Below are 17256 nucleotides of genomic sequence, written 5' to 3'. Positions count from 1 at the left end.
AGCATATTTTTAGCCTTCACTCATGTAAATGTTGTACATTAAATAGCCCTTTTAATAATCTCACTACTCTTCCATTCTCCATCCATTTTCTAGTCATTGTCATCATATCATGTTACTGTTTCCCTCTCCCCCACATCTTTCTTGATTTTTTTCTCCTGATAGCTTGATATTTAGCACTAAAGAAAGTGCTTTTAGGAATTCTTAGCAAATAGAGATATTTACACTCACAATCCCACTTTCCTAAATACCCCACATTGGAATCTCCCTGTCCCTTTTGTTAAAAAATCCCCAGTTGGTAGATAATTTCTGAAAATGTTGCTAGGAGTTCTAGCATGCAAATGTGCAACTGAAGTCCATACATTGACCAGATTTGTAAAGTACTCTAAATTCTCTATTTAGCAAATTCCACAGAAAGTCTACAATTTTCTTCATTTCATTTTAAGTCAGTTGCTACTGAATCCCATAGTAATTATCTGTGATATATGCATGCACTATTGACAAAGGTCTTGTTGGCTGCTAATTGATGCAAAAACATCAAATGATCATCAAATAACGAAAGCAAAAAAGTGAACTTCAAAACAATTAAGGAGTACTTACTGTGGCAGAGAGTTGTGGCCCATTCAATTGTGCATGCAGGATGGCTTCATTGATTGAATTCCTGATTCCCAGAAGTGCAAGTTCCAGATCATGCGACCCAGCCATTTCATTAGTCAGATATTCCAGTGCGGAGATATACTCCCTCCATTGAGTATCCAGCTCTGACACACTGGCCAAACAGCCCCTCATTACATTTAGACAATATCCCACGCAAGGTCTGATTAGTGTCAGTCCTTGACAATGTGGACAGTACTGCATCTTCACGAGCGCTTTGCTACATTCCTTTGTAATAGCCGCATGTTCAGTTGTGTTTATCACTTCAATGCCCATATTGAGGGCCTGGTTTAGCATCCTACTTGCCCAAAGAGATTTTGACAGCTCTGTAACCACTTCGTTAGAATAACGTCCAAAGGGATTTATGTCTTGTCTTGTTAGTCGTAGACACTCGGTATATTCCTCTGATAAATCTATAATTCCAGGGTTTATTAGCCGACTGTAAACCAAAGGAAAGAGACTGTCGAAGAACCGTAAAACTGCATTTTCCACTGTAGTCTCAGCACCCAAAATATATAGAGAGAGGTCTGTAAAAAGTTCTTTGACAGGCTCTACAGCTTCTTTTGCCATGGCTCTGTAAGCTGTCTCAAACAGGGAGGTTGTGTGATTCTCTGCAAAGCGAAGCAATGACTCAAAGGCCTCTGCAAAACATAGACACGTTAAAGGTTGACAGAAAAGTGGTTTATAACTTATTGATGCACAGGGACACTGATAATAAAATTATATGACTCTGGCAGATTGCCCCAACAAGATTACCAGATTCTGACTATTTAGTGCCTGATCCGTAGCCAACTGAAGTCAATGGAAATATTCCCATTGGTTTCAATGGGCTTTGGTTCAGGCCCATGAGCAATACTTGGCAGGGCAAATCCACACAGCTTTAGAAGCTGCCATTGTATGTTGGCAGGTCCATTTGGTACATTTCCAAAGCAACACTCTTTTTGACCAATAAATGACGTATTTCCAGTTTACAATGAACAGTCTGACATTCTAGTAACAAGTACAAGTGAACCAAGAAATCAAGCATCAAATTCCTGTATCGGCAAAAACTCTTTCAATGCAACCTATGTCTTTCTGTTATGTGACAGTAAGGCAAGCTGGTAGGATTGCTTTAGGATGAAATGCACTGCAATTGTAAGAACCCAGTTCTACAATAATTGCTTTACCATGCAGTATACGCAATTTTATAATATTTGCATTGAATAAGAGGGAATATTCTTGTTCACTAATGTATAGTATCTTTGTTTTCACACTTTGCTCTCAGTCTTGTCATTGTCATCTGTATCATTATCAGAATCAGCGATGAAGCTTTTTAATATTAAGTCTAAAAAAGCCCAGTTGACAGTAAGAATCACTTAAATGACCAAATATTCAGTTAATAAAGACTCCCATCTTAGACCACATCTGCACTTCTCAAATATTATCATATTGAAATGACTTGATGAATAACTTAAAAACTCCATGCCATGTAACTAAAACACTCCTTGATACCATAACCATTGGCTAGTGTTTAATTTGCTTCCCACCTCACATAATCTAGCTGCTATCCCGTAGAACTATTGAAATCATGCATTGAAAAGACAGAAAAACAAGCCATTTACATCCCTCTAAAGACTATTCAGGTTTATAAAACATACACTTGTAATGATTTGGACTTTTGATGTGGAAAGTGAGTATGTACTAGAATGAAGATTAAATAAGAACATAAGAACAGCCATACTGGGTTAGAGCAAAGGTCCATCTTGCCCAGTATCCTGTCTTCCAACTGGCAAATGCCAAGTGCTCCAGAGGGAATAAATAGAACAGGTAATCATTAAGTAATGCATCCCCTGTCACCCATTCCCAGCTTCTGGCAAACCCCTGCCCATCCTGGCTAATAGCCATTGATGGACCTATCCTCCATGAATATATCTTGTTCTTTTTGGAATCCTCTTATACTCTTGGCCTTCACAACATCCTCTGGCAAAGAGTTCCACAGGGTGACTGTGCGTTGTGTGAAGAAATACTTCCTTTTGTTTGTTTTAAACCTGCTGCCTATTAATTTCATTCGGTGACCCCTAGTTCTTGTGTTATGAGGAGGAGTAAACAACACTTCCTTATTTACTTTCTCCACACCAGTCATGATTTTAATAGACCTCTATCATACCCCTCCTTAGTCATCTCTTTTCCAAGCTGAAAAATCCCAATTTTATTAATCTCTCCTCATACGGAAGCTGTTCCATACCTTAATAATTTTTCTTGCCCTTTTCTGAACCTTTTCCTATTCCAATATATCTTTTTTGAGACGGGGCGGCCACATCTGCATGAGTATTCAAGATGTGGGCATACTATGGATTTATATAGAGGCAATATGATATTTTCTGTCTTATTATCATCTATCCCTTTCTTAATGATTCCCAACATTCTGTTCCCTTTCTTGACTGCTGCTGCACATTGAGTGGAGGTTTTCAGAGAACTACCCACTTACAGTCTGCTTTGGACTTAACAATCTTGAGTAGTTTTGTAACAACTGCAAGTTTTGCCACCTCCCTGTTGACTCCTTTTTCCAGATCATTCATGAATATGTTGAATAGTACTCGTCCCAGTACAGATTCCTGGGGGACACCACTATTTACCTCTCTCCAGTCTGAAAACTGAATAAAGCTTGACATATAAAAAACAATCTTGGCTAAGTCTGGGCAGTAGCTCAAAGAACGCTTGAGAGGTAAACGTTAAAGTTTCCATTTCACAATGCTGTGACTCGGGTGCTGCTTCTTGCAGAAAGCGCTTCGGGGGAGGGTTAAAGAATAAAATCAAAGCACAAACTGCTCTTATAGAGGGCCCCAGCAGACGAGTAATGGAGTAATGTAGGTGCAGCTACCACTCTGACAATTACTTTCTCAATATTAATCTCTGCTTGACTTGCTTTTCAGCTGATGTTTGGGCGGAGGATGGGGAAGGGTTTGGGGAGAAGTTTGCTTCACATCACAAACAAGAAAACAAAATTACATCAAATTAAAACAATCTATAGTTGATCTTTTCTCGACATCACTTTACACCAGCTGAGGCTCTTGCCTGAACAGGTTTATTGGCCTCATCACCACAGCACAATGTAGTCTGGTAAAATTTGGGACAAACTACACTTTCTCTTATAGGGGGCCCAGCAGAGGCATAGCTGGGGTGGTATAGGCCAGGATTAACATGCATTGGCAGGACTATGTTGAAAAGCTTGCACAGTGCCTTTCCGTATTATGGCTGCCTGTGCTACTGCTCCCTCGGTGATTGGATTTGAATGCTCATGACAGCAAAGGGTACTAGTTAACTAAGCTGATAACTCAAGGTGCCCCATGGTACATTGTGTAAATCAGTATTTTAGCCACTATTTTTTAAACCTAGGCTTGCCTTTCATCTGACAGATTGAAACAAGTGCATCAGAATAACTCCAGCCATCTTCATGGTACTACAGCAACTAATACCATGGAAGGTGGTGGTTGTTTTTAAATCCTAGAACTTAAGAATCCAGCTAGAATTTGGTTTAAAAAGAAAAAGTTCGCTCTCAGGCAGAGCCCTTGTTTGCCAAGTTTCAGCCTGAAGCAGATTTTTACAGCTATGTTACAAAATTCTGCAAATGGGGTTTATAGTGGAAATACTGACACTATCTTAACTCTAACATAGTTAACTACATAGCACTGTGCTAATAAAATATATTTTCTTTGCCAAGACACCCCTATTTAATCTTTTTTGTTTGCTTTATTTTATTCTAGTGGAAATCTGAACACTGTTTTTATTTCACTGAAACCATTCAAAACAAATATGTTAATAAAAGAAAAAGAGGAAAGCATTAAGACCCCTTTTTGTGTTCTTTTCTGTTCATGATATTGAACCTTATAGCTGCAGTACAGGAAAAAAGGATTGTTCTCCCATGTCATAACAGCGCCTGTAGATTCCCACATTGTCACTTTACATATCTCACCCTTAATTGTGTATTGCAATCATTGTCCAAACAGGACTGAATGAGACATGCTTAAGAGCCAGTCTAAGGCATCCTTAAGAAGTTACTGTTGAATGAAAGAGCACCTTTCCTGCCCCCTCACCTCTATACCATATCCTTGGCCTTTCCAGCATTAGGAACAAGGGACCGAGACCAAAAATCAAGCATCCAGCATGGACACTTCACAACACAAGTACTGACCCAGCAACCCTAACTACGTATGTAAGCAGGCTCATTCAAATCAAAGGAACTGCTCATGAGCTTAAAATTAAGCATGTGTCTAAGACAGTGAAGGATCCAGGCCATACCCACTATGCTATCAGATCACAACAATGTTGCTTTAAAAATATCTAGGAATAAGTTGTAGTTTTTGTAGCTCAAGCGGTTAAAGCTCTGCTAAAACAACAATGTATGAAAAATGACAGCAGTAAGTAGAGGGAGATTTTCAAAGGCAGAAAGGGCAAAATGGCATCTAAATCCCATTAAAAGTAAATGGGATTTGAGCACGTAACTGCTCAAATCTCCCCTTGAATCTGCACTTTAAGGGTAAGTTTATGATCAAGGTTAGTAGTGGAATATGTTGGCATTGTGCTTTGACTATCAATCTGCTTCCAATGTTCACATCATTACTGCCATACAGTCTCATTCTTCTGAAACTGAGCTTATTCAACATTGAAATTACCATGTTGACTAGAGGCCACATTGTACAAGGCGCTGTATAGACAGTAAATGACAATGCCCGCCCCAAACGTCTCAACTAGTAAAATAGCTTTCACCAGCTTTATTGGGACATTAGGTTGTTAGCAGATGACAATACACTTTATTTCTAATCTTTTTGTTCTGAAAATTCTGTACTCCATAAAAACAAAAATTAAAAAATGTAATAAAATAGAAATGTTTCTGACAATGGCACTTATTTCCTAGTATGATGGGAAGAAAGTCAACTGTAGATTATACCTCCTGGAAACTAAACTGAAGTGTGCCAAATTCACAGTATGAAAAGAATATTTTTGTTAATTTTAGATTTGCAGTGAAGGGATGTAAGTATATTAAATTACATTTGATTCAACCACAAAAAAAATGAAAACTGTCACTTTTAGGCTCTCGACAATCTTGAGGGAAGGAAATCTGCATGCTTTTTTCCATTGTAAAATACCATGAAAGCACTCGATTGGCTGAATAGCCTTAGCCCTCTAATTAAGAATAATGGGGCCTCATGCAGTTGAATGGATTCTGTAACAATGGACAGTTTCCACTCAGATTGTACAAAGGAAGCGAGCGGACCATCTTGTTTGAAAAGTTTTTAATTATATACTTTTAATTCACTTTGTGGAGTATGTTGTATGACGTTTATAAATTACTACAAAGTTTTCCCCTTATCTGAAACAGCAGGTGCTCATTTGTGGAGTCTAATAGAAAGTGTTGGAGACATTTATAGATTTGCAAAAGATCATTCTAAGCCTGATCCAGAGCTCATTCAAGTCAACAGAAAGATGGACACTGACAAGCTTTGGATCCAGCCCTTTAACAGCAATGTCGATTTCAACACAATTTTACAAGTAGTTTCTATTATGAAAAGAGATGAGCCTGAAACAAACTCCTGGAATGGAATGCCCCTGAATTTGGGGGACATTCAAATTGACTCAAATTTCGTATGTTGGGCCTATCTCTTGTTCTAAAATATGCAGGGGAAATTAGCTTTATTTTCAGGTTCATTACCTGCCCATTTCAATTTGAGCCCATGTGAAACTCGGGATGTTTTCAGCCAACTTTTGAATTTTAAAACTATATGAGCTCACTGGTGACTATTTAATGAACGCCAAGCAATGACTTCTTCCATGGGGAGAGTTTTGCTCAAGTTGTTTATCATGCTCAGAGCATACTTGACAGTGGGGTTGACGTTGTCTGATGGCTCAACACAGCTGATCAAACACAGCTCACCTCTGGAAACTTCCCATCTGAACTGCTGGTCCTTTAAAATTAGCTTCTGGAGATCAGCCAAGCCATTACAGATTCCAGACTGTCTCTGTTTGTGCACTGGAGGTGCAGAAATTCGAATGCTGAGCAGCTGATTATTTTGTTCACTAAGGTTCTCCGCTGGTTCCCAGTGCTAATGCACAATAAGAAATAATGCTTGATGCATGGCACAAAAAAAGAACAAACTTTCAATGAGACACACAAGGTGGGTGAGGTAATATCTTTTATGGGGACAACTTCAGTTGGTGAGAGAGAGAAGCTTTCAAGCCACACATCACCCTCACCCACCTTGTCTCTCTAATATCCTGGGACTGACATGGCTGCAACTACACTGCATACTAGGGTGACCAGATGTCCCATTTTTAAAGGGACAGTCCCATATTTAAGCCCTCCTGCAGGTGTCCTGACTTAAAAAAAAAAAAAAACAGGCAAATTTCCCCATATTTGCTGTCTCCCCACCCCCTAGTCGGTACGGGCAGTACTGCTAGATCCCTGCTCTCCAGCTGCCCATCCACCAGCGGTGAGTGGGGGGTCCAGTGGCTGATGATAGGGGTGGGTGTGGAAGACTGGTGGCGGGGCAAAGACACAGAGCACAAGGCCAGCTGCTCCCCCTGCTGGTCCATTAGCTTGGCCCCCTCTGCATGCCAGCTCTCGGCCAACAGGGCCCCACCCCCCATCCTGTTTCTGTCCGGTGTGGCTGTGTGCTGCGAGCTGCAGTGGCTGGTGAGTGTGGGCAGGCGCCAGGCGGCGGCCAGTTATATATCACCTCTGCTGCCCACCCAGCCCTTTACGTGCTCCCCCTCTCGCTGTCCTCTCCCTGCTTTGTCCCTTCACCACCTCCAGCCCTGCTGCTCCTACATATCCCCCCAGGCGGGGCACGTCCCGTTCCCAGCAATGTGCAGAGAATGAGCCCCGGTGGGAGTGCTCAGCTCACCAACAGCCTGGCCAGCAGGCTCCTTCCTTCCCCCACTGCCTCTGGCTGGGCCGATGCCCCAGGGCGCTGGCCAGGAGGATTGAGCCCTGCATGTGCCAAAGCCCCACACACCGCTGGCATAGGGAAGCCTCTCCACCAAGCTCTGGAGTGGTGGTGGGGAAGCTATTTCCAGCCTGTTCATGCCCCAAATCTGCAGGCTCCACAGCAGCCCCCTGGGCAGGGACTTAGCACCTCTTCCCCCGCCTGCCCTGGGCTGCTCCATCTCCTAGGCACCCTCCCCTGCTGAGCCACCTCTCTGGCCAAGTTCACTGAAGCCCCTGCAGTCAAGTTCCCTGGGCCCTAGTGCACAATGCACCCTTAGGGCTTAACTCCTTACTGCCCGCACTGTAGTCGGGGGAGAGGAGGTGGCTGGGTTATGTCGGTGGCCAGCAACAGCTTGGAGGTATTAGCTGCCTTTTGACACTGTGCAAGCAGGAAGGGACAAACTGCTTCCAGTCACAGAGTCGGGGGAAAGATGAGCTCTGCAAAGACATGGGCCAAGTCATCCCTTTCCCCCCTGCGGCTGGAAGCAGCACCCATCCCTTCCCTCCTACACAGTGTCGAAAGGCTGCTGTTGGCCACATACTGGTGTGAACCCTAGCAGAAATCTGGGGACGGGGGCATGTGACCCTGCATGCCCCCTCCCCACGTGTTACCTCGGCAGCACGCGGCGCTAGGTACCAGGAGAGGCGGGTCCGTCCCTGGGGCCCATTTATAGCTACTATGAATATTCTTTAGCCATAAACACTGCATTCTACAGTGCTACATTCTTTCTGATAGAATGAAATTCTCTATTTAAGACATGCAAAGGACCTCACATGGGTCTTCTGCACTGGGGTAGATTCCACACATCAAATGCAGTAAGAGTAGGTCTGACTCCGATCTTAAGCCAGCTGGTGTAACTCCATTCACTTTAGTGGAGCTACTACTGATTTATTCCACAGCAAGATCAGAATCAGGTCCACAGATCTCAGGATCTCTATTTAGTCTTCAAGTACAAAGGGAGCTGTAGGGGTTCAGCTGTTTGTGCAGAGAGTGCTTGCCAGTCCTGGAATCTGCACAGGGTGGCTGAGGCAGATTCAGGATATGTGTACCAACTCACCTGTCACTGCAGAGCCACCATCTTCCAAAGAACACCCTAACCCTCTTCTGGGAGTTTCCTGTGGAAGGGGCAATTGGGCCTTCAGTAACTATGTAAATAAAATATATCACTTACACAAATTGAGCCAGATCCTTATTTGGTATAAATCAGCGTTGCACCAGTGAATGCAATGGACCTATGGTGATTTACTCAGGCTGGGGATCTGACCCATTGTTGTGATTTCTCGTGTTATTTTTAAATTGATGTACCAGTGTTTCAGTGTATACTGCTCTCCACAACACTAATAATTCATTATACCATGAAATAACTGAACAGATGTTGCATTTAAGCAAAGTTATTTAAAAAAATCCTTTTAACAACCAAGCCATGATATTAACTCTAGTGAGCACATGTAGTAGCCATCAGAAGCAAAAATACAAGCAACAGAATACAGAAATACTTATAAATGTAAAATGTACATACAGTGTAGCCTAAGGAAGCAAACATGACAAATTCAAGTAGCACTGTTATTTGTCTATCTCTAATACAGTCTCTTAAAGCCACACTAATATTTGACTTTTAGCCTTTGACTCCTTGCACTGATTACAAAGCTGCAAGCTGACAAACTACAGTATGTGGAATAGGTGCTTTTGAATGCTTTTAGGTCCTTCAGGCTTTCTCTGTGATTCTTACAATGTTTGCTAAGTTACAGTACAACATCTAGACATCCTTCAGCAACAGGATTACAAGTCAAAATTTTGTTCTCAATTTTACACAGAGCTTTATGTATGCAAGACAAATTCACAGTTAGTGGATTAGTGGAGTTATACCTTCAACCCTCTGTTGCCTGGCAATGAGAATTACTGATAAGAATAAAGGATAAGCCAATCTCTTAAAGTTTGGATGTTCGATTTGGTTCACAGCAGGGTAGACATTTTAAAAAAAATCTTGGGTTTTTTAAATCACATTTTTGTATTTTGTTATTTATAACATAAAAAGAAAAGGAGTACTTGTGGCACCTTAGAGACTAACCAATTTATTTGAGCATAAGCTTTCGTGAGCTACAGCTCACTTCATCAGATGCATACTGTGGAAAGTGTAGATGATCTTTTTATACACACAAAGCATGAAAAAATACCTCCCCCCACCCCACTCTCCTGCTGGTAATAGCTTATCTAAAGTGATCACTCTCCTTACAATGTGTATGATAATCAAAGTGGGCCATTTCCAGCACAAATCCAGGGTTTAACAAGAACGTCGGGGGGGGGGGGGGGGGGGATAGGAAAAAACAAGGGGAAATAGGTTACCTTGCATAATGACTTAGCCACTCCCAGTCTCTATTCAAGCCTAAGTTAATTGTATCCAATTTGCAAATGAATTCCAATTCAACAGTCTCTCGCTGGAGTCTGGATTTGAAGTTTTTTTGTTGTAATATCGCAACTTTCATGTCTGTAATCACGTGACCAGAGAGATTGAAGTGTTCTCCGACTGGTTTATGGATGTTATAATTCTTGACATCTGATTTGGGTCCATTTATTCTTTTTCGTAGAGACTGTCCAGTTTGACCAATGTACATGGCAGAGGGGCATTGCTGGCACATGATGGCATATATCACATTGGTGGATGTGCAGGTGAACGAGCCTCTGATAGTGTGGCTGATGTTATTAGGCCCTGTGATGGTGTCCCCTGAATAGATATGTGGGCACAGTTGGCAACGGGCTTTGTTGCAAGGATAGGTCAAATCCGCACAGACACACGCCTGGAACTCCGACCTGGGATATTCTATCTACTACCCAAGATCCATAAACCTGGAAATCCTGGGCGCCCCATCATCTCAGGCATCGGCACCCTGACAGCAGGATTGTCTGGCTATGTAGACTCCCTCCTCAGGCCCTACGCTACCAGCACTCCCAGCTACCTTCAAGACACCACTGACTTCCTGAGGAAACTACAATCCATCGGTGATCTTCCTGATAACACCATCCTGGCCACTATGGATCTAGAAGCGCTCTACACCAACATTCCACACCAAGATGGACTACAAGCCATCAAGAACATTATCCCCAATAATGTCAGGGCTAACCTGGTGGCTGAACTTTGTGACTTTGTCCTTACCCATAACTATTTTACATTTGGGGACAATGTATACCTTCAAATCAGCGGCACTGCTATGGGTACCCGCATGGCCCCACAGTATGCCAACATTTTTATGGCTGACTTAGAACAACGCTTCCTCAGCTCTCGTCCCCTAACGCCCCTACTCTACTTGCGCTATATTGATGACATCTTCATCATCTGGACCCATGGAAAAAAAGCCCTTGAGGAATTCCACCATGATTTCAACAATTTCCATCCCACCATCAACCTCAGCCTGGTCCAGTCCACACAAGAGATCCACTTCCTGGACACTACGGTGCTAATAAACGATGATCACATAAACACCATCCTATACCGGAAACCTAATGACTGCTATTCCTACCTACATGCCTCCAGCTTTCACCCTGACCACACCACACGATCCATCATCCGCAGCCAAGCTCTGCGATATAACCGCATTTGCTCCAACCCCTCAGACAGAGACAAACACCTACAAGATCTCTATCAAGCATTCTTACAAGTACAATACCCACCTGCGGAAGTGAAGAAACAGATTGATAGAGCCAGAAGAGTTCCCAGAAGTCACCTACTACAGGACAGGCCTAACAAAGAAAATAACAGAACGCCACTAGCCATCACCTTCAGCCCCCAACTAAAATCCCTCCAACACATTATTAAGGATCTACAACCTTTCCTGAAGGATGACCCAACACTCTCACATATCTTGGGAGACAGGCCAGTCCTTGCCTACAGACAGCCCGCCAACCTGAAGCAAATACTTACCAGCAACCACATACCACACAACAGAACCACTAACCCAGGAACCTATCCTTGCAACAAAGCCCGTTGCCAACTGTGCCCACATATCTATTCAGGGGACACCATCACAGGGCCAATAACATCAGCCACACTATCAGAGGCTCGTTCACCTGCACATCCACCAATGTGATATATGCCATCATGTGCCAGCAATGCCCCTCTGCCATGTACATTGGTCAAACTGGACAGTCTCTACGTAAAAGAATAAATGGACACAAATCAGATGTCAAGAATTATAACATTCATAAACCAGTTGGAGAACACTTCAATCTCTCTGGTCACGCGATTACAGACATGAAAGTTGCGATATTACAACAAAAAAACTTCAAATCCAGACTCCAGCGAGAGACTGTTGAATTGGAATTCATTTGCAAATTGGATACAATTAAATTAGGCTTGAATAGAGACTGGGAGTGGCTAAGTCATTATGCAAGGTAACCTATTTCCCCTTGTTTTTTCCTATCCCCCCCCCCCCCCCCCCCGACGTTCTTGTTAAGCCCTGGATTTGTGCTGGAAATGGCCCACCTTGATTATCATACACATTGTAAGGAGAGTGGTCACTTTAGATAAGCTATTACCAACAGGAGAGTGGGTTTGTGTGTGTGTGGGGGGGGGGGGGGAGAAAACCTGGATTTGTGCTGGAAATGGCCCAACTTGATTATCATGAACATTGTAAGGAGAGTGATCACTTTAGATAAGCTATTACCAGCAGGAGAATGGGGTGGGAGGAGGTATTTTTTCATGCTTTGTGTGAATAAAAAGATCTTCTACACTTTCCACAGTATGCATCCGATGAAGTGAGCTGTAGCTCACGAAAGCTTATGCTCAAATAAATTGGTTAGTTTCTAAGGTGCCACAAGTACTCCTTTTCTTTTTGAAAATACAGACTAACATGGCTGTTACTCTGAAACCTGTTATTTATAACATGTTTTTCTTTTTAAAACTAAACATCTTTAAAATTAAATCTGAATTTAATACAAAATATGCTAAGGCCTAAACTTATTATAAACTCTTAAAACATTCAAACAAACAATAAATATGCTGAATTCATGAGTCTTTATCACAACCTTTGAGTTAAAGGTGGCTTTTCTACAGAAAGGAAGAATCAGGGGACAAATGTGTAACTTTTGTGGTCAAGCTTTATGAATATGGCACAACAGGTCATGTACTGTACTAAGGGCTTGTTTTGTTTTATTAAAATAAATTTTATATGCTGTTATGTGTTTAAGTAAATTCCAGGTACCATTCTAATGAAGCTTGACACAGATCATGAGCAAAAAGTTAAATATGTAGTAAATAAGCAATAGATCATTCATCTTTTCCTAACATAATAAAAATGTACAATTAATAAGAATCTGAAAATATTAAACTCCATAATTGCTTACATAAAGGTACATAGCTACAGTGTATCCACCTGGATAGCAAAAAGATGTACCAAATCTAGTGTAAAGGCTCTATTTAGTTGTAAATCAATGATTTAATGGCTATATCAACCAATGAGAATGCGTCTTCCTGTAGAAAATAACTGAAGTGCAAATGGAAAAGTTGATTAAAATCAATTATTTAAATTGAGGCTTTTTACTTGGCAATTTAAATCATGATTTAAATCTCCTTGCTATAAATCAGTCTACCCAGGTTCACGGGGGTATCATCTAAATGTATATGGATAGCTATCATTTGAAATCTCAAGAGATCAGGCTCTCACTTGAGACTTCCAGAACTTCTGCTAACAGCAATAAATCTAAAAGAAATGGAATTCTAATTTCAGGTTTAGCCTGATTTTCTATCTTGAGTGAAGGATGAAAGCTCTTTATTCATGTTAAATCATCATGTATGTTATTGGTTTTACACTGGCAGGCCATATGGACCATATGGATGTAGTTGCTCTTGATGAAGCTGACAGCAGAAACAATTAACATATGTAAAGAACAGGGTTATATCAGCAATCTTGTGAGAGCAAAATGCCCATAAGGCAGGAAATTCAAGTTGCAAGTGTGCTCCCAAAGCCCTCAGGCCAATAGGAGCCACAAACACTCAGGTCCCCCATCCTTACCCCCGAAAAGAGGAAGGCCCTCATGTTGCTCTCTAGTGACTCCCTCTGGCATATATTGAATGGAACTAAGAGACTCTAAGGGTATGTGTACACTGCAATTAAACACCTGTGGCCAGCCTAGGTCAGTTGACTTGGGCTTTCAGGGCTTAGGCTGCGGGACTGTAAAATTGTGATCTTGGGTTAGAGCCTGAGCTTTGGGATCCTGTGAGGAGTGAGAGTCCCAAAGGCTGGGCTCCAGCACATGCCCTAACATCTACACTGTGATTTTATAGGCCTGCAGCCCTAGCCCTGCAAATCCAAGTCAGCCAGCACAGGCCAGCTGAGGCTGTTTAATTGCTGCATAGACATACCCTAATGGGTGCTACATCCAGACCTCTTCTGCTGCTGGGAAAGTGACCACAACTCAGGTCACTTAAGTGGGAAAAATAGGGACTTCAACGAGATAGGAGAGAAAAAATGCAGAGAAATCATATCCTCATTTTTGTTTATTTAAAACAAGTTTAGTTGTCAGCCTGAATTTTCTAATAGCATAAACTAGGGGGCGTAAGCCCAATGGCTAGATCCTCAGCTAGTGTAAATTAGTGTAACTACTGAAACCACTGGAACTGTGTAGTTTACAGCGCTGAGGATCTGGCCTAGTACTTCTAATAACAGATTGAAAAAACACAAATTATTTTATTTTTTAAAAGAGGTCAGCATTTCCCTTGGATAATGCATAGTTACAAGTCTCTTTTCAAAGGTCACAAGTTTGGAAATGGATATTTTGGTACATGACAATCTTCTCATGTATCTCGATTTGCCATTCTTTTACACCAGTTTTACATCAGTGCAACTATACTGTAATGATTACAATGGAATTACACCGCCATAAATCAAAGTGAAGGAGTACTTGTGGCACCTTAGAGACTAACCAATTTGCATTGTGAAGAGAGTTGTCACTTTGGATGGGCTATTACCAGCAGGAGAGTGAGTTTGTGTGGGGGGGGTGGGTGGAGGGTGAGAAAACCTGGATTTGTGCTGGAAATGGCCCAACTTGATGATCACTTTAGATAAGCTATTACCAGCAAGACAGTGGGGTGGGAGGAGGTATTGTTTCGTGATCTCTGGGTGTATATAAAGTCTGCTGCAGTTTCTACGGTATGCATCCGATGAAGTGAGCTATAGCTCACGAAAGCTCATGTTCAAATAAATTGGTTAGTCTCTAAGGTGCCACAAGTACTCCTTTTCTTTTTGCGAATACAGACTAACACGGCTGTTACTCTGAAACCTGTCATAAATCAAAGTGTTACAGAGTGCAGAATCCAGCCCTCAGGTATGTCCACACTGTAGCGTAAGCCCAGGGTTAGTATAACTCAAGTTAGCAGACCTTGGGTGCGCTAACCCTGAGTGTCCACACTCATTTGTAACCCCAGGTTAGGAATTGTTGAACCGTCAGTCCCAACCTGGGACTCCAGGCTCTACACTGCATTATGCAGGCCGGTGTCCCACCACTCACATCCCAGACTTCCTAATGCCCACCAAAATGTGGCTACTCTAGCCTTTTGTTAGTGGTGCAGTGTGGAAAACTTGACTGTCCATGAAACTTGACTATCCGGAGGACAAAGACAATTGGCCAGTGGGATTGTACAATACTTTTGGAGGAATCCCAGATCACGAGTCCACTGGGACTGCATCTATGCTACAAGGCTAGAACCCTGGGTCCTAGTTTGACTCCGGCTTGGATCCTCCACCCCCATGGGGTCCAGGGACCTTGGGTCTGAGCCCTGGGTTAGTACAATTTGTGTGTAGGTGGAAGGGGGGTTAGGCTTGAGCTTGAGTCTGAACCGTGGGCTTACAATGCGATGCAGACATACCTTGAGAGTACAAGGAAAACAGGAGTTCATGGGCAGTTTATCCTATTATTCATCTATTAATTTACAATCAGTTCAGCTATTTATCCAGGATACTGATGGTCTGATTCTTTTCACACACTGGGCTAAATCAGGAGTAATTTTAATGAAGTCAGTAGTTACGCCGGTATAAAATCATTAGAAGGGAGATCAGAATCATTCTCTGCAGCTATTTTTTTTTTTTTTTTTTAAATGTTTGCAGATGTTCAGTCTGGGCATTTAAAAGGTCACTTGCTTCTCTCAGGGATGGGCAACTGGTGACTGTATCTGGCCCCCAGATCATTTTATTTGGCTCCATACAGCCCAGCTTGTGTTAGGTTGGGGTGGGAGGAGGGTCTGACCCCTCCCCTGCATCACCCCCCCCCCCCCGGGGCAGGACCTGACCCCCTGCGGCATCACATACCCCAGATGGTGAAAGGATTTTAGTAGATTTTGTGTCCCTCTAGTACCTTAATGTTGCCCATCCCTGACTTATCTGATTTTAATATGATACTAAATTACCATGAACCTGGTGTTCTGGTACCAACTTGCTCCTACCGAACAGGCCGTTACCATATTGGGAGTCTCTAGTTGGTTCAAAAGGAGCAAAGCTAAAGCCAAAATATATTGGCATCAGATAGCAAAAGGGATTAAATGGGGGCAAAACACTGAAGTTATTCCAAGAGAGTGTCTTCTGAACTTTAATGGCAGCCACACCCTGCATAGACAGACAAAGCCAGGGTGTGACAGCTGCCCATAAACATATATATTGCACAAAACAGCAGTCCAGTGCTCAATCAGCAGGAGCTAATAAACCTATACAGCAGACTCTCTCGTATGACTCAATTACAGACAACCCAGGGGAAAAAAACAAACAAACCAGGATCCTGCTATTGCATTTATAGATAATGTCATCAACTGCCTCTAGGATTCCATCTTTATCTCTAACATCAGCCACAGTCCCTGTGATGAAATGGCTGATACTGCTCTTCATAAGAGCATGTAAGAATGTGGTAGCTCCTTTCAATAGACATTGGCCCTTGGATTCTCTAGTCTGGCCAATCTGTGCTCAGTACAACACCAAGGGGTGGATGTTTGTACAGTGCTTAATACTAAATAAAATAAATAAATAAATAAATAAATAAAGCTACTCCTATGCTCCCTTTACCTTGCAGTTGGTCCCCAGCCTAAATTAGACAAGCCCCAAGGCTGCTGTGATTTATAACAAGCTACCCTAGGTCTTTAAAGGTTCTGGCAACCAGGGATAGCCAGAGCATAGACACACCCTGTCTTGTCCCCTTTCCCTAGGAATGTCCCTTGCACCAGCAGCTGGATGTGGGGGGCACTGCTACAGTGGCTCCATGATACCTCATGATTCCCCAGTGAAGGCCCAGGCTCTTCAGCTGAAATGTGTTTCCAGCAGGATTGCAAGGGAACTGATTTTCGATAGGAGTTGGATACCAAACTCCATTAGGCAACTGAAAAGCCCAGTTTAGGCATATAAATCTCCATATATGTTTGGATATGGGACACAAAAATCTCTTCTTCGGAGTCAGTCAATCTGCAGGTTTTCTTTAACTTTAATCATGGAGCCGATTAAATGGTGCTGGGGGAAAACACATGGTTTAATTTTTGGTGAAACTGACAAACATTTGAAATAATTAGTGCTAGATTATTTTGTTTTTTCTGTATTTAATGCTGGCACGTAACAACAGTGACAGAAGTGATATCACCCAGCCAAAGACAGATCCATCGCCTTCCAGACTG

At 42.3% G+C, this 17256-nt stretch overlaps 1 protein-coding gene across 1 annotated transcript in view; it reads right to left on the bottom strand.

The window, feature by feature from the left end:
- The window catches only part of LOC144270318 (glypican-5-like), a 599436-nt gene that overhangs the window by 443552 nt on the left and 138628 nt on the right, over nt 1-17256 (bottom strand). The window contains exon 3 of the mRNA XM_077826708.1: nt 598-1292. Within this exon, the coding sequence (XP_077682834.1) occupies nt 598-1292 (695 nt within the window). The remainder of the gene's footprint in view (nt 1-597; nt 1293-17256) is intronic.

The sequence above is a fragment of the Eretmochelys imbricata genome, chromosome 9 (assembly GCF_965152235.1).
Source record: "Eretmochelys imbricata isolate rEreImb1 chromosome 9, rEreImb1.hap1, whole genome shotgun sequence".
Classification (NCBI taxonomy): Eukaryota; Metazoa; Chordata; order Testudines; family Cheloniidae; genus Eretmochelys; species Eretmochelys imbricata.
This window is presented reverse-complemented; position numbering and strand designations above follow the sequence as displayed.